The sequence below is a fragment of the Cnephaeus nilssonii genome (assembly GCF_951640355.1).
Source record: "Cnephaeus nilssonii genome assembly, chromosome: X".
Classification (NCBI taxonomy): Eukaryota; Metazoa; Chordata; class Mammalia; order Chiroptera; family Vespertilionidae; genus Cnephaeus; species Cnephaeus nilssonii.
The window spans coordinates 121,515,078-121,537,720 of record NC_137071.1 but is presented as its reverse complement, the minus strand read 5'-3'; the positions used below and the strand labels follow the sequence as shown (position 1 = coordinate 121,537,720).

Genomic DNA, 22,643 nt, shown 5'->3' with positions numbered 1-22,643 from the left:
CCTCTCTGAAATCAATAAAAAAAGATATATTTTTAAAAGCATGCTGAGATGTTCATTCCACTCAGCTTTCCAAGCCCACACACTCCCTGTCATAGGCTTGCTCACCGCCCCAAACAGTCCCCCTCCATTAAGGATTCAGTGCCAGACCCACAGTCTTTGTCTCTCTGACCCAGTCCTTTCCATCCCACAGGTGACTTAAGTGCACACATAGATGGCCCTCATAACAGCTGGCTCCCCATCTCTTTGACCACCTCTGCTCCCGTGATCTCAGCCACCCACTGCCACCATCACAGCCTGGACTTTGTCATCACTGGAAACTGTTCCACCCACGGAGCTGTAATAGCTCTGCTGGTGACAAAGACTTCCTGTGCTCCTAGCTCTCAAGTTCTGTGTTCCTTGGGACTCTATCAGTTTTCACTCCTCTCATGAATCATGCCCATCACCCTACAAACATGTTTTAGAATTTCCTATCTTCACTGAGCGCTGCCTCCTCCGCTCCTGCCCTGTTCTCTAGTCCCCCATTGGCCATGCTCTTCAAGAGTTGGCTACTCACCATCCCATCTCCTTACCTCCCACTCTTGCTCAGCCCCACTCCACAGAGGCTTTCTTCCCCACATTCCACAGTCTCAGCCCCCAGTAGATGTCCACATTGCTGTGGCCATTGGCAAGTCCTCCTCTTGACGTGGTTATTCCCTCCTGGAAACTTAGCGTCTCTTCCGGGACCTCACCTTGTACAGCATCAATGGCATAGCCGATTGTATTTTCCTTGGCCACCTTATCTCACACCTGAGCCCCATACTGTGTTTGGAGGGATCACCTCACCTTATGAGTTTGCCGGGAGGTCAAGTGACCTCTGACTGTAGTCTCTTCCTAGGTTCCCTTTCAGCTGGGGAAGCTGTCAGCAAATTACATCCCAAAACCAAATCTGGCCCACTGCCTGTTTTTGTAAAAAAAATTTATTGCAGTCTAGCCCCACCCCTTACTTTAAGCATTATCTGTGGCTTCTCCCCACTGCGCCGCAATATGAGTGGTTGTGACAAAGACCATGTGACCCACAGAGCACCAGATAGCAAAACAGAAAATATTTGCTCTCTGGTCCTTTACCCAAAAAAAAAATAGCCTCAGTCCGGCCAGTGTAGCTCAGTGGTTGAGCATCTACCCATGACCCAGGATGTCACGGCTCGATCCTCAGTCATGGCACATGCCCAGGTTGCAGGCTCCATTCCCAGTAGGGGGTGTGCAGGAGGGAGCCAGTCGATTCTCTCTCATTGTTGATGTTTCTATCTATCACTCTCCCTCCCTCTCTCTGAAATCAGTAAAAACATTTAAAAGATTTTTTTAAAAGACCTGAGCCCTGCAGGAGGGTACGGGCATGTGCCCAGGCTCTACCACTCAGACCTACCTGCCTGGGGAAAGAAGGGTGGGCAGCAAGAGAAGTCCTTGCTCAGTGTCAGGGCTGCAGGAAGGACCCCAGTGACCTGTGGCCAGTGCTGCCCCCTGCAGGGTGGCAGAGGCAGTGCTGGCTGCCCTGTGCCAGCCTGGCAGCAGGATTTGGAATATTGTTCCTGGCCAACTTAGCTCAAAACCTGTTCCTCCAACACTAGGGATTCTCTGGCCACCCAGTAAGCCCTTTTTCCCAATTTGTTACTATGGTAAAATACACATAACATAAAATTTACCATTTTTAAGTGTACAGTTTCGTAGTATTAAGCACATTCATATTGTGCAAACATCACCACCTTCTATCTTCCAATAGCCTTTTAATCAAGTCCTTGTCTGTAAATCAGCTAGAGTTGATCTCCATTGCTTGCTGCCAATAATCTGGACAGATACACCTGATTGTCTTGCCACCACCTCACTCCTCTTCCTCTGTCTCCTTTGCTGACTCTTCTCATCGGAACTCCAGGTAGTGGAAGAAAAGTTGTTCACACTCACATCTGAGGTGCCAGTCCTGCGGCAGTAGATTTTGGATTTTATTCTGAGAGGGGTGAAAGGCCTACAACCTGGGCATGTGCCTTTACCGGGAATCGAACCGGCAACTTCTCAGTTCACAGGATGACGTTCAACCAACTGAGCCACACCAGCTAGAGCTCAAAATTCTCCATTTTTTAATAAGGGGCCCTGTATTTTCATGTTGCATGGGGCCCTGCAAATTGTGTAGTCAGGCCTACCTCATTTATTTATTTTTTATTGATTTCAGAGAGGAAGAGAGAGGGAGAAAGAGAAACTATGATGAAAGAGAATCATTGATCGGCTGCCTCCTGCACGCCCCAGATGGGGATCAAGCCCACAACACGGGCAAGTGCCCTGACAGGGAATCGAACCATGGCCTCCTGGTTCATAGATTGACACTCAACCACTGAGCCACAGCAGCTGGGCTCATTTTGAGCACATTTTCTCTGCCTTTATCATGTCGCTCCATTCCATCACTCTTGCTTTTCTTGGAAAATGCCAGATTGTACCTGGGGTCAGGGCCTTGGCTCTTGCTGCTCCTTATGCCTAGGCCCCTCTTTATATGACCTCCACCCCTCACTTCCTTCAGAATCACTTCAGAGAGGCCTCGTTCAGGCATCGGGCCCCTGCCCATCTCTCAGGCCTCACCTCTGACCGTGTGTGTGTGTGTGTGTGTGTGTGTGTGTGTGTGTGCGCGCGCGCGCGCACGCGCGCATGTACGTGTACACGTACACACACACAGACCCATAACAGCTATGCCAAGATTTGAGCTCATGGCTTGCTGGCTTTAGAGCTTATGCTCCTTGCCACTGCACTGAACTGTCTTGGAACTTCGTAGATGTTACATACTTCTGGTCTTCTGATGTTTCCCCCCCTGGGAAGTCATTTGCTTTTTCCCTCAGGGTGCCTGCAGAATTCTTTTTTTATCCTTGAAGTTGAGGAAGTTGACCAGAGTGTCACTGTTGAGTGTTCTTTATCACATTTTCATGGGAACACAATGTGTTCTTTCGAGCTGCATATGCAGCTGGTCTTCGTTTCAGGTCAGTTCTCTTATAAAATATCTTTGATAGTATCTTTTCCGTTTTGGAGGTCCCCTACTAGAGGAACACAAGTTATCCTTCTGTTAGATTGGCTTCGCCTTTTTTCCGATGCTATTAGCTTTGCTCTAATTGCTTTTTATTTTTTTCATCTGCATTCACAGTTTGTTTGATTTGATTTTCAGCTATGTATATTCCGTTTTGTGCTCTTTTAAAATGTATTTATGAGTTCCATAATGAAGGGATTTGGTCTGCAGTTTCTTTCTCTAGGTTAGGAATTTGCCCTTTCACCTTACTGTTTTATCATCTCATCTTTGAACTTCTCTTGAGAACATGTTCTTATAAAGTGGTGGGGGCTTTCCGTCTCTTCCCTGTGGAGGACTTTGCCTTTCCTGCGCCATCTTCCCTGTCTCCTTTTTTTCCCTGTCATCTGGGCTCAGGCTTGGATGGCTCCATGCAGTCATTCTGTTTGCTTTGGTACAGAGGGGGAATTCTTGGCCCTCTTTTCCCAGTCTCTTGGCATCGGCTCTCACTGCTTTTCTCCCCCCCACCCCCCGGGCTATGGTGAGCTGTTTATCCTGTGGTAAGAGAGAAGTTGCACACTGCGGGAGCTATAGTGGGGGATAATCTTTGGAGTATCTAAATTCTTCTCTCTGTCCTAAGAATTGTGCTAAATGTCTTAACACCAGTGGTCGGCAAACTGCGGTTTGCCGCTCTGTTGACTAACGAGTTTGCCGACCACTGTCTTACACCAAGGCTCACTCCAGCTGCTTGAAGGATGTGTATGCCATTCCTGTAGCGATGCGGAAGGGGGACACCTCAGGCTCCAGTGGTTCCCTGAGTCTGAGTGTACCCAAGAGCAGTTGCTTTCCCCAGAGCCAGCCTGGCTCACAGGCACTTTACCTGTTTGTCCCGCACCTCCCAGTAGGAGCTGCAGTAGTTCCTGGGCCAAAAAGGAGAAAAAGTTACTGATTCCCACCTAGTTGCTTCTTTCCAGCTCAGCGGAAAGAGGTCTTTTGTTGGCTTAGAGGTCTCGTGGTGTTATTGACTCCCCAGCATGGCTTCTGGGGATGAGGCAAGGGCAGGAGCTCAGTCTTGTTGCTGCTTTGTCCTCTGGAATCCTTTTCTAGGCTGCTGGGTTTTGAAATGTATTGAGTTCAATTTTATGCCCCTTCCTATGTGTGATGAATTCTTCCCTTCACATTCCTTCTCCCACCTTTGTTTTGTTTCTTATTTTATTAGGGGTTAGGAGAGAGCAGTTCCGTGGGAAGTTGTAACCTGTCATTTGATTCTAAGTCTCTGATCCATGTGAAATTAAGTTTGTTGTGTGGTGTTGGATGCACTGACCACAAGAAGCAATTCACAGCCCCGCACCCCCATATGTTCTTTGGCCGTTCACAGATACTTATTCTAGGTAAATGTCAGGTTCCAAAGGGAATTCCATTGGGATCTTGACTGGAAGGACAGTATTCAATCTTCCTGTTGTATTTTCTACCCATTTAGTGTTTGTACACAGACAAGTAACTGATATGTTTATATTTGTCTTGTCACCAAGCGTGTTACTTCTTTTTTAGCCAGTCCCCAGAGTTGTTTATGGGACAGAGACCTAGTCCCTGCTACTTGCCTGCTGCTTCCTAGTGGCTTAGAACCCCTGCTGTCAGAAGCTGGGTTGGGGTAGAGTGGATCCCCAGGATGTTACTGTGGAAGTTGCTGAGACAAGTGGGATCTCCATCAATATCTGTGCATCTCTTTCTGGGTGTTCCAGCAGTGCAGAGTCACTGGAGCGCCCAGCCCTTCTCAGCCCCTCCCCTGCTCTCAGCAGTGCCCAGGGGAACCCCTCAGCCTGTCACCGTCCTTTCCATGTATGGCACTAGCGGGCTCCAGGCCCTTCATTTGCCACCACCAAATTGCACTTCAGCCAGCCTGGCTCCGGCTCTGAGGTCCTGTTGTTCTGACCTTGAAGATTTCCTAGGGCTCTGTTAGGACTTTGCGGGTCTCCCCGCCGCCCCCAATGTTTGAGTGTGGTAGAACTGTGAGAGCAGAACTTCTCTCACATTGACTCCTACTGCACCACATCTTATAGCATTTTCTCAAAAAAGTGCCTCAGTCATTGGTGGCATCCTTCTTGTTTGCCAACACTGATAGAGAGATTTCCCCTGTTTTCTATTTTGTTGATCATTTCAGTGGGCTCAGATGTCATCATCAGAAAACAAAAGTTTGTCAGGCATGCAGATGTGGGGCGACCTATGCTAGTAAAAGGCACAATAATGAAAACAAGGCCATTCACTTCAAGTTAGTTATGAGATATTCAGACCAAGTAAGTGGACTCTTCTGGAGAGTTCTCTCTTCTGTTACTGGAGATCTCCTTTCTGCCCCTTCCTTTGCCTACCCCCCAAATATGTTGCCTCTGTATTAAAATTTTATTTTGGCAAATATTCTGTTCTTCTGTAAAAACAGCTGACACTTGATAACAGTCTGTAAAATTTGTTTACAAAGGTAAGAAGAAAACAGTATCAACAGAAAATGGTGAGAGGGAGGAGCAGCAGTGAGAATGCATTGCTGGGGACCAAGAAGGCAGGCACATGTAAGTGCCTATGGAGACCAGCTGTTGGGACCTTGAAGATTAGATATTTGTCATGGGGACAGAGAACCTCCATTGAGCACGCTGAAGGGTGTGCTCATGGCACTGGGGAACATGATGGAAGAGAAGTTGCTAGGACGGGAGGCAAGAGAATGGAAAGCAAAGTCTAACAGTACAAGCCTTTGTGTGGCAGCTGGGGAAGCCACCCTGCTTGCATTTCAGTTGTGGTCCATGACTTTATCAGCTTTGGGCCTGATCCTTCCTCCACCCTCAGTAGCCCCTCAGGTCACAGTGTCACCATCACATCCATATTCTGGGGCTCTTGTTGGGTTCCCCTAGCTCTTAGTATCTCCCCTTTCACAACATTAATAAAAATAGTTACGATTTCATTATTGACTGTCTGCCGTAGAAGAGTGACCACACCAGGAGAAAGAAGAAATGGATGCAGGTAGAAAGCGTGTCTTGCTGTAACATCCCTGGCTCTAGCACATCTCCGGCATGGTACCTAGAAGGTGCTCTAGTAATGTTAGCTATTAAATGAGTGAGTAGGTGAAATGAAACACCCCCGCCCTGTTCCCAGCATTCTTGCTGTAATGACTTCTGTTTAAAGCTTGCCCCTGTCTGCTAAAGCATTCCAGAGTGAAAGCAGTTTCTGCCGCCCCACTTTACTCCTCTCTAGTTCCAGAACATTTTCATCACCCCCACAGGAAACCTCATGGGAAATAATCTGGCAGTTCCTTAGAAAGGTAAACATGGACTTCCCATATGACCCAGCAATTCCACTCTAGGTATAGACCCAAGAGAATTGAAAACATACATCTGTGCAAAATCGTGTACACAAATGTTCATAGGAAACAACTCAGTTGTTCATCAGCAGATGACTGGATAAAAAAGTGGTATTTCCATATAATGGAATGTTATTCAACCATAAGAAGGGATGATGTTCTCATACATACTACAACATGGATGAACCTTGAAAACATGCTGAGGAGGCTGGGAGTAAGGGGAACTGGGGGAATGACTGCTTAATGAATTGGGGTTTCCTCCATGGATGATGAACTGTCCTGAAACTAGGTAGTGGTGATGGTTGCACGACATTGTGAAGTATTAAGTGCTGCTAATGGTAAATTTTATGTTATGTGTGTTTTACCACAATTTAAAAAAAATTGATCAAACGCCCTCAGAAAATTTAGCCAACAACCTTCAATTTGGCCAAATGCCTTGTCATTAAACTTCTTGAACTAAATTCTTTTCTGACTGGCATTGTTACCATGTCCTGGGCTTGGTCCAGTCTAGCACGTGTCACCCTAGGTCCCCATGCTGGGCTTGGCTCTTTCTCTGGGATAAATGACAGAGCTGCTTGCCTGGGCTCTGTGCCTGCAACCAGACAGGCTTGCTTGGAGCCAGCTGTGGGTTCTGAGTACTGCATGGGAATCATAAAACCTAGCTTTATGATTTAGGATAATTGGTGAAGTCAGCTGTCATTTTAGTGGAGTATTACAAAAATTTAGGTATAATTCACATACCATGAGCCCTGGCCCATATGACTCAATTGGTTGAACATCATCTCATGTACCCAGAGGTCACTGGTTCAATTCCCAGCCAGGGCACATGCCACAGTTGCAGGTTCGATCCCCAGTAGGGGGCATGCAGGAGGCAGCCAATCAATGTTTCTCTCTCTCCATCTCCCTTCCTCTCTCTATATAATAAATGAAGACATATTTTTAAAAAATAATTTGCATACCATGAAATTCACCCATTTAAAGTGTACAGTTCAGTGGCATTTAATACATTCACAATGCTGTGCAAGTATCACCTCTATCTAGTTCCAGAACATTTTCATCACCCCTACAAAACCCTGTACCCTGCTAGCAGTCACTCCCTGTTATCTACTACCCCTAGTCCCTGGCAGTTACTAGTATACTTTCTGTCTGTGTGGATTTTCCTATTCTGGACATTTCATATAAATGGAATCATTCAATATGTCTTTTTGTGAGGGGCTTATTTCACTGAGCATCAAGTCTCCCAATAATGATCCATGTTGTAGCATGTGTCAGAATTTCCTTTTTATGACTGAATTAAATTCCATTGCATGGATAGACTACATTTGTTTCTCCATATATCTGTCCATGTACACCTGGGTTGTTTCTACCTTTTGGCTACTGTATATCATTCCTTTCTGAACATTGACTTGCAAGTATCCATCGGTTCCAGTCCTTGCTTTCAGTTCTCTTGAATCTATATCTAGGAGTGAAATTGTTTGTTCATATGGAAACTCTGTGTGTAACCTTTTAAGGAACTGCCTGACTATTCTCCACATCAGCTCTGTTTGCTTAAGCCTGCTTGTCTTTCCCCCTGTGTGGTGGACTCATAGTATAAAGATGAGACTTATTGTGTGATGCTGGTTGCCTTCATTTGGGGAGGGATCTATCTTTGGGCAAAACTGTTTTATTTCGCTTTTAAAAATGTAGACAGTTTCTTGCATCTTCTAAAATTGGGGTATTAAAAAATACACTGAATTCAGAGCAGGGCCACTGAATTTCAGGTTCTACCACTGTAGCCTGCAGGCTGAGGCACCATCCCCTCTTTTGTTCCTGAGACTGTCAGTGCAGTTTGATTTCTCACAGATCTTTAACACGTTAAGTGCCCAGTCAGTCACCGGTGACTGACACTATACTTTCCATCCGGAAGACAAAACAGGCTAGGCGCTTAATGTGTTAAAGGGGCTGAAGCTGGCGTCTCAAAGTGCTGCTGCCTTTATTGATTTGTGCAGAGAAGCTTCCTTGATGCTGAGATTGTGCAGCTCATATTAGAAGTGGAAAGAATTGGAAGCACCAAGTGAATGACACTTCAGGATGGAAGCAGCCACTATAAGGAGTCCATTTCTCTCCTCTGGTCCCTGACCATTGTCTTGGGAAAGTGGCCACTGACCTGCCCTTGTAGTTCATGACCTTCTTGTGGTACTTGGGCTCTTGATGCAGCTCCATAAGAGGGATGACTGGAAATGAAAGGTGCTGAGAAATAACACCTGGAATTGGCATGATGCAAACATGACTGGCATTGGGAAAGGTCAGGATATTGCTGGGGCTCTGGAAGGTTCTATGAAGCTCACTCTGGGAGGAGCTAGATTCCAATTCAAGTGAAAAACTTTCAGCTGCTGCTTTTACCTGGCTTTTAAGCTTTTTTTTTTAATCTGAAGACCTTGGGGATTGAGTAGTCCTTCCTCCCATAGTTGTCTGGCCAGTTGTACCTACCAGCTGTTGGTTGCTTGCTCCCTTGTAATGTACAGTAAGCTTGGGCCAGATGAGCACCGGGTACAGCCTCCCAAGGCTACCTGCTACAGGATTACTGTAGGTTACTTTCATTATTAAAATACAGGCAGTTCTAACCATCAAACCCCTTGAGATAAAATGATTTGGCCCAAAAAAAAGATTGCTGCAACTCTAAGGAAGGATTTGGTCTAATGTAGCAGCAGAATCACTGAATGGTGTTTTATTACCAAGAGCCTTCTCTCATGCTTCATAGATATTTAAGATTTGTGAAAATCTTTCTGCTTCAATGCGATATGTGCATTCCTGGGGGAGAAAAATCTTGTGTTCTACAAATCACACAATAAAATATAGGAGTTGTTAAGGGGAAAATAGGTAGGGTAGACCATGCAAACTCTAGGAGAATTGGTAACCAGAGTTCACTAACAAAACCAGTGACAGTTCTATTTAAAAAACAGAACACCAGGCCATTGAAATCTCTGTTGGCATTTGCACCCAACATCTCCATCAGCCAACCATTTTTCACCATAACCCCGATTTGTGCTTCCTCCCACACGATGCACAGATGAGTTGTCCCATTGACATTAAGAGTCAGGTCCTGCCCGGCCGGCCTGGCTCAGTGGTTGAGTGTTGACCTATGAACCAGGAGGTCACGGTTCGATTCCCGGTCAGGGCACATGCCCAGGTTGCAGTCTCCATCCCTAGTGTGGGGCATGCAGGAGGCAGCCATTCAGTGATTCTCTCTCATTGATGTTTCTATCTCTCTCTCCCTCTCCCTTCCTCTCTGAAATCAACAAAAATATATTTTTTAAAAAGTCAGGTCCTAAGCAAGGCTTCCTTCAGCAGTGATATTATTTTAAACACAGGGAAATATCTTGACATCTTCATTCATACAGCTTCACCATATAGTACATAACACTGTGGAAGATGTGGTTCTTTTTCTCTTAATGTACTTGTGAAACGTGAAGGCTTTCTCTTTAATTGTTAGGAAGCTTTCCTAAAACTGCTTCAAACGCTTCCAGTTATATTGATGTCATCTCCTCCCTTTTAAACATGTTTTCCCTGAACCCTTTACCATTGGAGGGTTAGTCACAGTCATCGTAACATTGCACTCCTAAGTACTTAAGCATGGCTTTCCTAAGAGCACAGGATGCAGTTATGACACTCTGGGAATTTCACTTTGAGCTAACATGGAACCATATTTACATTCCCCAAATGCTTCATTACTGCCTCTTTCAGCACCTTCGAACCCGGGAGCCAGTCCAGGATTGCATGTTGCTTTTGATCTGTCTCTTTGGTCTCCTTTAATCAGAACCAGTCCCCAGCCCCCCCCCCCTTTTTTTTCCATGCCAAAGACCATTTTGAAGAGTCCAGGCCCATTGTTGTGTGGAGTGGACCCTCTCTTTGGACTCTTCTGGCTGTTTCTTCATGGCCTCAGTTACCCCTTCCTGCAAGATGGGATGGTGCCAATGCTCCTACTCTTCCACAGCACTTCTGCAGGCTGGCCACAGTCAGTGCTCAGTTTGATCTCTTGTTAAGGGGCACGTGCCAGATTTCTTCAATAAACAAGACACCTTCCCTTCCTTCCCTTATTCTTTAGCCTATGTATTCCTTCATTTATTGCCAGCTTGTGGGTGTAGGTAAGAGTTTTTAAACACTGTCTTCTATAGCATCTTCTAGATGTTCAGTCCAGCCTTTTTAGTCATTTTAGAAGGCGGAGTGTCTGTGGATCTGACCACCTCATTGCTGGAATCCAATCTGCAGAAGCCTGGGACCCATCCTCCCAGGGTAACCATCTCCCATACTGCTTCCCTCGTGAGCCCTCCCTCCTCATCACTGTAGATATCACTGTGCTCCTAGGCGAACGAGACACCAAGGCCCTCGGTAACTATCCCAGCCTTGTCTCCTGCCAACCCCAAACCACCAGTGACCACCAGGCTACTGGTAGTGCCCAAATTCATTATTTGGTCACTGAGAGCCTGCTTGCTTTGGGTGCTAAGCTAGCCCCTGCTCCTCAAAGCTAATGGCCCCAGGGATACAGCCATCAAAAAAAGGAAAGGGCCCTAGCTGGTTTGGTTCAGTGGATAGAACATCGGCCTGCGGACAGAAGGGTTTAATTCTAGTCAAGGGCACATGCCCATGTTGCGGGTTCAATCCCCAGTGTGGGGCGTGCAGGAAGCAGCCAATCAATGATTCTCATCATTGATGTTTATCTCTCTCTCTCTTTCCCTCTCCCTCTCCCTCTCTCTCTGAAATCAATAAAAAAAATATTTTTTACAAAGAAGGAAAGATACCACAGTATCTGAGTTGTGATTGCCACTTGGCATGTGACTATTAAGTGCTATTCCTGTGACGGGAACTCACTGTGTGTTGAGCAGGGAGATGACAGTAAAGAAGGCACACATCTAGGGGGAGTTGCCCATCACCAGGGGATATTCTAAATACACTGCGGCGGCGGTAAGGGGGGGGGGCATAGGGTGCTCCTATTCATGGGAGGTGGGAGGAAAGATCAGGGAAGGCTTGTCAGAAGCGCCATCTTAACCCAATTGAAGATGGGAGAGAGGGCCGGCCCAGAGCCTCTGGTCTCCCTCCCCGGAAGGGCATCATAGTGAGGACAGGAAGGACTATTGATATTGCTGCCTCTGCTCATCTGACCTGGCTTGCCTTGAGCCCTCCTGACCAGCCTGTGAAACTCCTCATGAGTCTTAAAAACCAAGCTCAGAACTTCCTCCTCCAGGAATCCCCATCTCTGGGTTTCCCCTCTGCCTGGAACAGGGGAGGATGTCACTATTTCTTTGTTACCTCTTTGTCTCTCTCTCTCTCACACACACACACACACACACAAAACTTGGAGCTCTAGAAGACCAAAGAATGATGCTAATTCTGCTCTGGCATCTCAGCTCTTAGCAGTCTGGTTCAGGGCAAGGGTATCAATGAAAACACATTGGCTCAACTGTGACCACATACAAGTTGAACTTCCTTGTCTGGTTGTACTTCCTTTTATTTTTATTTTTTCATTTGTGACACTGAAGAATTGAATAGGTGATTTTTCTAAAATACATGAACTTGTGAACTAGGTGCTCAGTTCTCCTCATACTCAGGATTATGTGTGTGCATGTGCATGCGTACGTGTGCGCACACACACACACACACACACACACACACACACATATATGCTGTAATCACAGGGAGGATGAAGAGGGCTGTTTGGTTTCTTTGAACAATGTATGATTCAGCAAACCCCATAACGTCCTGGTGTGTGTGTGGGAGGGGTGCTTAGGGAGTTGCCAGGCCTCCTTCAAGGTCACCCTGGGACCGAGCAGGCATCTGAGCCAGGGGTAAACTCATTTGGATTACCTGTTTTGCATCATTTTTACCTCCACACCCAGCATAATGGCTTCCAGGCTTTAGGGTTTTTGTTATTTGTTTTTAAGTACCAAACACCTGTGTACACCTCGATGCACAGAATTGAAAATCACTATATTGTCATAAAGAATCAGAATACTGCAGATAGAGTTAAAGGTCCTTTTATTCCCCATCATCTTTGGTGCTATTAAAGTTCATTTATTGCCCTGGCTGGTGTGGCTCAGTTGGTTGGGCATCATCCCATGCACCAAAAGGTTGCCAGTTTGGTTCCCAATCAGGGCACATGCTCAGGTTGCTGGCTCCATCCCTGGTAGGGAGCGTGCAGGAGGCAACCGATTGATATTGATGTTCCTCTTTCTCCCCACTCCCTTCCTCTCTCTCTCTCTAAAAATCAATTAAAAATACTTAACAGTGCTCAGCCATGCCGGCCGATCAGTGATTCTCTCACATCATTGATGTTTCTATCTCTCTCCCTTTCCCTTCCTCTCTGAAATCAATAAAAATATATTTTAAATAAATATTTAACAATAAAAAAGTAGGTTATTGTACACTTAGGAACTGTTAAAAAGATAAATTTTATGTTATATACATTTTATCACAATAAAAACTTAAAAACAAATAGTTCATTTAATCAGAGTTTGGCCACAGCTGGATATCCCACCTTTGTAGCTGGTAGCCAAAGATGTATGTTCTCCTCTTCTTGAACTTCATCCTCCAGGCTTTCCCGAGGTCCTTAACTCATCCCTCACCCCCGCACCAGTCCATCAGCCAGCAGTGTTGCTTCACCTCCTGGTCTTGTCCCCAATCCTCTGCTGTCCCCATCCTGGGCCACACCAAGACAACTGCAAAAGGCTTCTCAGGGCTCCTCCCTGCTTTCCTCTTAGGTCTCCAGTAGTCCGTTTGGAGTGATCCTTTCAAACGCCCTGTCCCTGCCCCCTGCTCAAAGCTTCCCATCACACTTGGAATAAAACCCAACAAAGCCCGCCATGTCCCTCCATGTCTCCACTGTCTGGAGCCTTTTCCCCACATGGCCACATGGCTAGCCCTTACACTTCATTTAGGTCTTTCTCTTTTCTCCCCTAATACCATCACATGGATTATTTTCTTCATTGTGTTCTAATCAGTTCATTCTTTTGAACACTCACCTGGTCACAGCATTGCCCAATACAAGGAACCCTTCCACTCAATGCCTGTGTCTTTTTCATTCTCCTAGGGGCCAGCCTGGTTCCCTGCCATGGGCATTAGACATGTTCCCTGCCCCTGAGATGTCACTGTTGGCCTTAGAATATGTCCCACCAAGGGCATATAGAGCACTGGGGTCAAAAGTATTTGAAATAAATCTTTTTTTCTGTGGTATGTCATCAATTTGATATAATTACTAGTTTCCGTTTACATACAGTGTCATGACATTTTGTATCATTTTGTTTTCATTTTATTTGGGGTTATGTAAACTTTTACCTGATTCAGAAGTTGAAATTATGCTCTGGCATACCCATAGAGGCCTCGGCAGTTCTATTAGTTTCTGCTGTGTGCTTCCTAAAGTCCCCTTCTATCTCACGCAAAAGGCAGCCTGCAGTATACGTTTTTTTACCTTACAGTAGATTCTAGGGATCACTCCCCAGTGGTTTTGGGCGCACTCCATGGTGCGGGCCTGCTGTCATCTAGTCAGCAGGTTCCTGGTGACGGCTGTCTGAGTTGTCCACAGTCCCGGGCTAGTAAAAACAATGCTGTTGTAAATAACATCATCCTCTGTTGTTTTGACTTTCTAAAGGTGTCTCTTCAGGGTAGATTTCTGGAAGGGATTGCCCTGGATTGCATCAACACCCTTAGATTGTATCTAAGAGGCATTCCTGGGTGATGTGGCTTGTACTTGACCTCATGGTGGTGAAAGTATTGGAGGAATACAAATGAGAGTTCTGAGGGAGCCAGACCTTTTCCATTGGTGCAGTGTTTCTCTCTGACTCCGGGAGCAGCCCTGGACTTCAGCAGTGCGCTGTGAACTGTTTGGAAGTGGTGGCTCCAATCTAGTCACCACTTCGCTGCTGGCAGAGTTTTCCTTCTCCCTAAGACTGGGAGCATTGAAAAGTAAGCTCTGCTGGAACAGGTTAGGAACCCCACTTTTCCAGCAAGAAAAGGTCTCCTGTGAGTCAAGGGCTGAATCTGGGTGACACTGGCAGCCATGCTTGGGGCCCTAAACTTCTGAAGAAGATCCAGGGAACTCAGTAAGCCTGAGGAGGGCTGGGACACACCCTCACCACGATCCGTCCCCACACCTGACCTGAGAGCTGTTCAGGAAAGCCATGTCTCCATGGCACCCAGTGAGTCCTGGTGCTAACCTGCTTTCAGTGACTTACCCGAGTCATTCGAGTCATTTCGAGTGCACACCACAGTGCCTTCACTGAAGTCTCCACAGTGTGGACCAAAAGGGACGTCACTTGGAATAGACCAGCCTCGGGACAGTGATCGGTGCCACACGAGCTATATAAGACAGGGCAGCTCTAGGGCTGACATACAGAGGCCAGGAATAGTCTTGCCCTTTTCCGTAATGAGCTGCCAGCTGAGGGACTAGCAGATGGCTAATTCTGAGCCCACAATTCTTCCTAAGCCTTCCCTGGCCCCGTGTTCTTGTCCTCTTAGCCCGGCCATGAGAGCATCATGGTCAGACTCTGATCCCAGGGTCCAGGGCCTCAAGTAAGCATTTCTGAAGTATACAAGGAAGGGGCCCTACCGGATGGAACTGAAATGTAGGGAAGGCGCTGCTCTGTCAGTGCGAAAAATGGGGAATGCCCAGCCTGGGACGGCGGTGAGGGCGCTCCTCTGTGCCTTTCTCCTTGCTCTTTCCTTTCACCAGCAAGGCTGTGCTATTGCCTTGCGTTGTAAGGGAGGGTCTGGTGACCAAGGCTTACCTGACCTGGGGTCACTTTTCTTATGCCAGAACCCTGTGCAGCGGTTTCTGGTTGCCCAGGTTAGCCAGGATTTATATGGTGCCTTTGTGACTTTTCTTCCTCTGGGGTGTTGGTACCTATTGTTGAGATGAGGAAACAGGCCTGCTCAGATCTGTGTTTTGGAAATGGCAAAGCCAGGATTTGAGCTCAGGTTGGCTGGCTCCAAACCCGTGTGCTCTTTCTGCAGTGCTGCGTTGTGTGCCACCTCCCATGGGAATAGTGCAGGGCTGTGCTCCTGTCAGCAAGTTGTACTGTGCCCCGCAGCAGCTCTTTGTTGAGTACACATTTGAGAAAACCCAAAATACAGAAGCTATAGTAGCACCCAAGCCCGGCCTTGGTGAAAAGGAGCTCCACCCCCTTTGGGGCTGACAGCTCCCTATCGCAGTGGTCAAGGCAGCATGCAGAAAAGCCACATAGTGTTTCTACTCAGAAAAATGCCACCTGTGCGGGCCGCTCACTCTCCTGCACACCAGGAATGGGACAAAGGGTGATCACAGTGCAGGTAGAGTGCAGTTGGCCACCACCACCAGCAGCCCAAAGCCCCTAAAGAAATCTGTGAAGGGAAGAATATCAAGACCTGAGTAGGCACCAGCAGGGCAGCCCCGGCTTCCGGAGCCCTGCCATTGGGCGGCCTCGAGCCTTCCGATGCTCACTTTTTCTGCAAACCGGTGTGTCCTCTGTGATACTTACATACTTGTTTAATACTTCAGGGAAGAAAAGTCAGAAGACCAGGACCTCCAGGGCCTCAAGGACAAACCCCTGAAGTTTAAAAAGGTGAAGAAGGATAAGAAAGAAGAAAGCAAGCATGAGCCCCTGCAGCCGCCAGCCCACCACTCTGCTGAACCAGCAGAGGCAGGCAAAGCGGAGACCTCGGAAGGGTCAGGCTCAGCCCCAGCCGTCCCGGAAGCTTCTGCCTCCCCCAAACAGCGGCGCTCCATCATTCGTGACCGGGGACCCATGTATGATGACCCCACTCTGCCTGAAGGTTGGACCCGGAAGCTTAAGCAAAGGAAATCTGGCCGCTCCGCTGGGAAGTATGATGTGTATTTGATCAAGTAAGTAAGGGCAACTCCTGCCTCTACAGAGCTGGGAGCCCTGGGTAGGTGGGAAGTTGGGGACAGGTGCTGAAAACTAATGGGGGTCCCTTGGAGTAGGAGCTAGTTGCTGCTAGTTGATCAAAAAAATGTGTGTGCATAACCCCACCTGGGGTAAGATGGTTTCAGTAATGAGCACCGCTTGCAGGCATGACTAGGTATGCTAGGAACGACTGTGTATGGAAGTCACTGCCCTGAGTGAAACATGCACGGGGTATAACAGAGTGTGATTTACCCTGCCAGCCCTTGAGGCCTTGTTTGAAGATGGAATAGCAGTAGGACCTACCCAGGGTCACGATGAGAATGCCAGGAGAGATCACCTGGGAAGTGCTGAGGCCACAGGATCTGCCATATGTAGTGGCCCGGGCTCAGGAGGCAAGCAGAGCTCCCTGGGGTTCCTGCCATTTCTCAGCTGGAGAGCATCCAGCTAAAAGGCTCTTCTCAGAACCTATTACCCTCATCTTCTTTCTGGGAGAGTTGTTCTGTAACATTGCTTCATGAACCAGAAAAAATAAAATAGATGAGTCGTAGAGCACAGTACACTCTGTGAATTGTGCTGGGAAAGGTGGGCTCTCGGACAGGGCCTCTGGGGAAAGACACAGATAGGTCCCATGTACCTTTTCAACTGTCCCTTTTGCATTTGTCCAGCCTTGGGGGAGGGTCACTGGGTATTTTTGCTTGTTTGTTTGTTTTGATCTTAGAGAGAGGAAGGGAGGGAGGGAGAGATGAGGGAAAAGAGAGAGACATTGATCAGTTGCCTCCCACACACGTCCTGACCATGGGATCAAACCCCCAACCTGGGTATGTGCCCTGTCCGGGAATCGAACCCACTACCTTTCAGTGTATAGGATGATGCTCCAACCAACTGAGCCACACTGGCCAGGTCTTGGGTATTTTCTTTTTTCTTTTTTCTGGGTGTTTTCTATTAAAACAGTAACTTCCAAGCCTGAGCTACAGAGAAGTGAATAAGTACATTTCAGGTCAGCCCCTTAGACAATCCCAAAAAGGTTAGCAGTTTTCAAAGGACATTTACGGACATGTGCAACCTTGTTTGGTCCCAGCAAGTCTGAGAAGGGTGAGCAAAGCATTATCCTATTGTCATCTGAGGAAACCAATTCCCAGAAGTGCTAAAACAGCAGGCCCAGGTCAGACCACTTCAGGGTCCAGAAGGGGCCTCAGTGGCATGCTGGTGACAGCTGTGGAGCAGCTAGCACCAAGCTATTCTGGTATAGGAGCAGGCCATTTAGATGCCCGCCACTGCCCGGCGACCTGATTGCTTCATGTATAACCGCAGCCGTGCCCCTCAAGTTGTAGCTCATCTTGGCTTTTCTTAAACGTGACTCTGGCTCAGTAGTATCGTCAGGTACATCAGCTGCAGAACCTCTTCTGTTAAAGTTCGTCACTACCTTCTGCTCTGCCCTGTCTCCAGCATTGCTGTAGAAGCTTCTAATCACTTTTTGTGTCTCTCCACTTGTTCCCACAGTCCCCAGGGAAAAGCCTTTCGATCTAAAGTGGAGTTGATTGCGTACTTCGAAAAGGTAGGCGACACCTCCCTGGACCCTAATGATTTTGACTTCACGGTAACTGGGAGAGGGAGCCCCTCCCGGCGAGAGCAGAAACCACCTAAGAAGCCCAAATCTCCCAAAGCTCCAGGAACTGGCAGAGGTCGGGGACGCCCCAAAGGGAGTGGCACCGCGAGACCCAAGGCAACAGCATCAGAGGGCGTGCAGGTGAAAAGGGTCCTGGAGAAAAGTCCCGGGAAGCTGCTCGTCAAGTTGCCTTTTCAAACTTCGCCAGGAAGCAAGGCCGAAGGGGCTGGGGCCACCACATCAGCCCAGGTCATGGTGATCAAACGCCCTGGCAGGAAGCGAAAAGCCGAAGCCGACCCCCAGGCCATTCCCAAGAAACGGGGCCGAAAGCCGGGCAGTGTGGTGGCAGCTGCTGCCGCTGAGGCCAAGAAGAAAGCCGTGAAGGAGTCATCCATCCGGTCTGTGCAAGAGACCGTGCTCCCCATCAAGAAGCGTAAGACCCGAGAGACAGTCAGCATTGAGGTGAAGGAGGTGGTGAAGCCCCTGCTGGTGTCCACCCTCGGTGAGAAGAGTGGGAAGGGACTGAAGACCTGCAAGAGCCCCGGGCGGAAAAGCAAGGAGAGCAGCCCTAAAGGGCGCAGCAGCAGTGCCTCCTCGCCCCCCAAGAAGGAGCACCACCACCACCACCACCACTCAGAGCCCCAGAAGGCACCCACACCGCTGCTCCCGCCCCCGCCCCCGCCCCCGCCTGAGCCCCAGAGCTCCGAGGACCCCGCCAGCCCCCCAGAGCCCCAGGACTTGAGCAGCAGCATCTGCAAAGAGGAGAAGATGCCGAGAGGAGGCTCGCTGGAGAGCGACGGCTGCCCCAAGGAGCCAGCTAAGACTCAGCCCACGGTCGCGACCACCACCACCACGGCCACAGAAAAGTACAAACACCGAGGGGAGGGAGAGCGCAAAGACATTGTTTCATCCTCCATGCCAAGGCCAAACAGAGAGGAGCCTGTGGACAGCCGGACGCCCGTGACCGAGAGAGTTAGCTGACTTTACACAGAGTGGATTGCAAAGCAAACCAACAAGAATAAAGGCAGCTGTTGTCTCTTCTCCTTATGGGTAGGGCTCTGACAAAGCTTCCCGATTAACTGAAATAAAAAATATTTTTTTTTCTTTCAGTAAACTTAGAGTTTCGTGGCTTCAGGGTGGGAGTAGTTGGAGCATTGGGGATGTTTTTCTTACCGACAAGCACAGTCAGGTTGAAGACCTAACCAGGGCCAGAAGTAGCTTTGCACTTTTCTAATCTAGGCTCCTTCAACAAGGCTTGCTGCAGATACTACTGACCAGACAAGCTGTTGACCAGGCTTCTTAGGGTATGCCTGCACCTCCCCTCCCACCCAGACCTCCCCCCGTGTGGTCGCTAAGGACAGAGAGCACTTAAGAGGACACTCCATTTTTGGTGCCATTGGTGCCCCAGTCTCAGCTCTCCTCTCCCCCCACCCTGCCCCAGCTTCCCCACCTCCCCCACTCTCACCCAGGTTGGGACAAGGAGGTGTGAGGCAGGAGATACAGTTGTATTCTTTAGAGAAGAAGATGGAGATGGCCAGTGGCTACAGCCTGTGTGATCCCACTCGTGGTGGCACAAATCTGGCCCCACTCCAGCCCCAATCCAAAACTGACAAGGACATTTCACAGGACAGGAAAGTAGCACCTGTTCACTCCAGTCTGGCATGGCCCAGAGGGAGTCATCCTTCGAGCTGCTAGGTGTAGACTTGCCTGAGCCAGAGGAGCGGCTGGCCCAGGGCCGGCCTCCAGTGGATGGCACTAGAGAGAGGCTATGGAGGCAGCAGGACGAGGTGTAGGCAGGTTGGCCCAGCTCCGGGCCAGCAGAGCACAGCGGAGACTCCTCAGTTGCTCAGAGCAGTCTGTGACTGGCAGTTAGAGAGGCTCAGTGGGGTGGGGGCCAAGGGGAAGGAGGGGAGAATGTTCTTCCAAAACTTTCCAATTCTACTCCTTAGGGACAGCTTAGAACTATTTGCACTATTGAGTCTTCATGTTCCCACTTCAAAACAAACATGCTCTGAGAGCAAACTGGCTTGAATTGGTGGCACTTTGTCCCTCAAGCCACCAGACGCGATGGTGTTTAGAACTGCCTGGATCTGTAGATACCTGCGCTTGTTTTAAAGTGGGCTCAGCACATAGGGTTCCCACGAAGCTCCGAAACTCTAAGTGTTTGCTGCAATTTTATAAGGACTTCCTGACTGCTTTCTCTTCTCTCCCATTTCTGCCTTCTGTCATTTTATCCTTTCATTTCTTCCCCTCCTTCCTCCTCATTCATCCCTTCTGTTCCAAGCAGCCCCAGTGCCCAGCTGTATCCCGAACTGATTCTGGTTAGTTCATGCCCCCAGAACTCACCCCACCCTTGGCCTTTCCGCCACCAACCCCAGCCCAGCCTCACTCCATCCTGAGCCCTGAGGAAGCCCCGGGCTCTGCTGAGCCGACCTGACCCTAGCACCTCAGCCTCTCTGAAGGGCAAGAGAACAGCAAGGTCTTGCTCTCCTAAGTCAGAATCCAGACACTGAGCCTCCTCAACCTTCCACTTGAGAGAAGTGGGTGGGAGGAATCAGACCTGATTTGGATTTTGGAGCTGAGGGCAGAACAGAGGCCTCCGTGGTCTGCCACAATCATCGAGCGGCCCAGCCATGACCTTGGCCTCTGCCAGGCCTGGCTAGCGCAGTGCAGTGTGGCAGGGCAGCAGGCAGAACAAATGCAGATGCCCCCAGACCTGAGCTGGGATCAGTGCTTAGGGTGCCCCCCCCTGCCCACCCAGGCTCCTCTGTTAACCACAAGTTCTTTTCAAATGGAAAACATTTGGCTTTAGCTTGCTGGAGACTGGGTAGGGCCAGTGTAGCACACATTTTCACGTCTGCACCAGGGTTATGGTGTAGGGGCTTAGAGGCTTGGGTTTGCTGTGGGATCCCATCCTTTCAACCTCTCTGTTCAGGAAGTCCTTATCTAGCTGCATATCTTCATCATATTGGTATATCCTTTTCTGTGTTTACAGAGATGTCTCTTATATCTAAATCTGTCCAACTGAGAAGTACCTTATCAAAGTAGCAAATGAGACAGCAGTCTTATGCTTCCAGAAATACCCACAAGCACGTCCCATGTGAGCTGCTGCCATGAACTGTCAAGTGCGTGTTGTCTTGTGTATTTCAGTTATTGTCCCCTGGCTTCCTTACTTTGGTGTAACCATGAAGGAGTAAAACATCCTAGAAACTGTCTAGCACTTCCTTGCCAGTCCTTAGTGATCAGGAACCATAGTTGACAGTTCCGATCAGTAGCTTAAGAAAAAACCATGTCTGTCTCTTCCGGAATGGTTAGAAGCAAGGGAGTTTGCCCATTCTGTTCGTAGAGTCATAGTTGGCCTTCCTAGCATTTTTGTATCCATTTCCTTATGCTGCAAAAGCAAGTCCCACAAGCAACCCCACTCTGCTGTCGATTATCCGGGCTTCACTTCTGACTCCTCCCCAGGAGGGAAGGGGGGTCGGAGGAGAGAGCGAGTCCTTCGGGACCCCTCTTCCTCCAAGGACAAAAGGCTCCTGACCCCACAGTGGCCTTGCACTCCTGGCATCCCCAAAAGACACCTATCCGTGCGAGCGCGGCATTCAGCCAGTTTGTCATGGAGACGCTATCCATTCTGGTCGGTCGGGTTTTTATGTGTTATATACCTAGTCCAGTGAAATGTGGCTCCTGGGACCAATGTCAGGAGCTGGCTGGCCACCCCATCAGCTCATTCAGCTGGTCCTGGGAAGAGAAGTGTGGGGCTCACCAGGCCCCCCTTTCACCCATGACAGTTATTCAGGGGCTGACTGGGCATTGATGGTCAAGAACACAGCATTTCAAGGGTCATTTTCTTTCTGTCCGGCCGGACCTGCAGCCCCCTCACTCCCCAGCTCCTTCCCCTAGAGTTCCAGAGCTGCAGGCAGTGCCTGAGGCTCCTTATGGTTTTCTCTCCCCCCTTGCTTCCATATTCCCTCTTCTTCCCCAAATAAGGGCATCATGAGTGAGTGACCTTTAAACAGGCCACCTTGGTGGTTTGTCACCCCGGCAGGCAGAGGCCCTACAGCTCCCGTGCCACCCCTGTTCCTCGAATCAGGTGGATGGAAGTTTGGAGGGAAAGCCTAAGCCCTGGGATTCTCACCAGCTGTGTCCAGCCCAGTTCGGGGTGTGACCTTGATTTTGTGTGTACTTGAACACCACGAAGATTGGGGGGGGGGCATCTTTTAGGGACTGTGAAGAATACAGGAATTGACTGACAACTTTCAGATCCCCATGGGTCTAGGTCACAGAGAGTCATGTTCCATCTCCCCAACCGTCATTCTAGTTGTTAGTTACTACCTCCTTTCTTGACAGATTCTGTGTCCTCGAGCTCCTCCCACAATGCCCAGCCCAGCCCTGCCCTACCTGTCTGCCCATTGGTGAGCTTGTCCTTACCAGTGGAATTGCTGGCTTTGACACTTCAGTGAACTGGGGAACTGGGCCACAACCAGGCTCTAGTGCAGTGCCCTTCTGTTGGCATAGAAGACACCGAAAAATGCCATGTCCCCAGTCCATCAGTGCCAAAGTAGCCAAGGACCCCAGCCCCTCAGCTCCCTGGAAGGTGAAAGTCATGGTGGTGGCCTGGGGACACTGGCCACAGCCAGCACCTGGCTTCTACTGAGACCCCATGCGAGTGTGGGCAACAGTCTCTTCAGTGGCGGCATTTCAGACTAGAGCCAAAAACAGTGGCAGCGAGACCTGCAACAGCCCCAAGTTGTTGCCTGCTCCTCTGCCCAGTTTGTCATTGTCGTGACAGCCATCATGAAAGGGTACTAG

General features: G+C 48.8%; 1 protein-coding gene across 4 annotated transcripts in view; it reads left to right on the top strand.

The window, feature by feature from the left end:
* The window catches only part of MECP2 (methyl-CpG binding protein 2), a 60,925-nt gene extending 39,878 nt beyond the window's left edge, over positions 1–21,047 (top strand). For all 4 annotated transcript variants that reach the window (XM_079765957.1, XM_079765960.1, XM_079765959.1 and 1 more), the window contains 2 exons: positions 15,862–16,206; positions 17,729–21,047. In XM_079765957.1, coding sequence (XP_079622083.1) covers positions 15,862–16,206; positions 17,729–18,815 — 1,432 coding nt within the window. In that variant the 3' untranslated portion in view covers positions 18,816–21,047. The remainder of the gene's footprint in view (positions 1–15,861; positions 16,207–17,728) is intronic.
* The last annotated feature ends 1,596 nt before the right edge of the window (positions 21,048–22,643 follow it).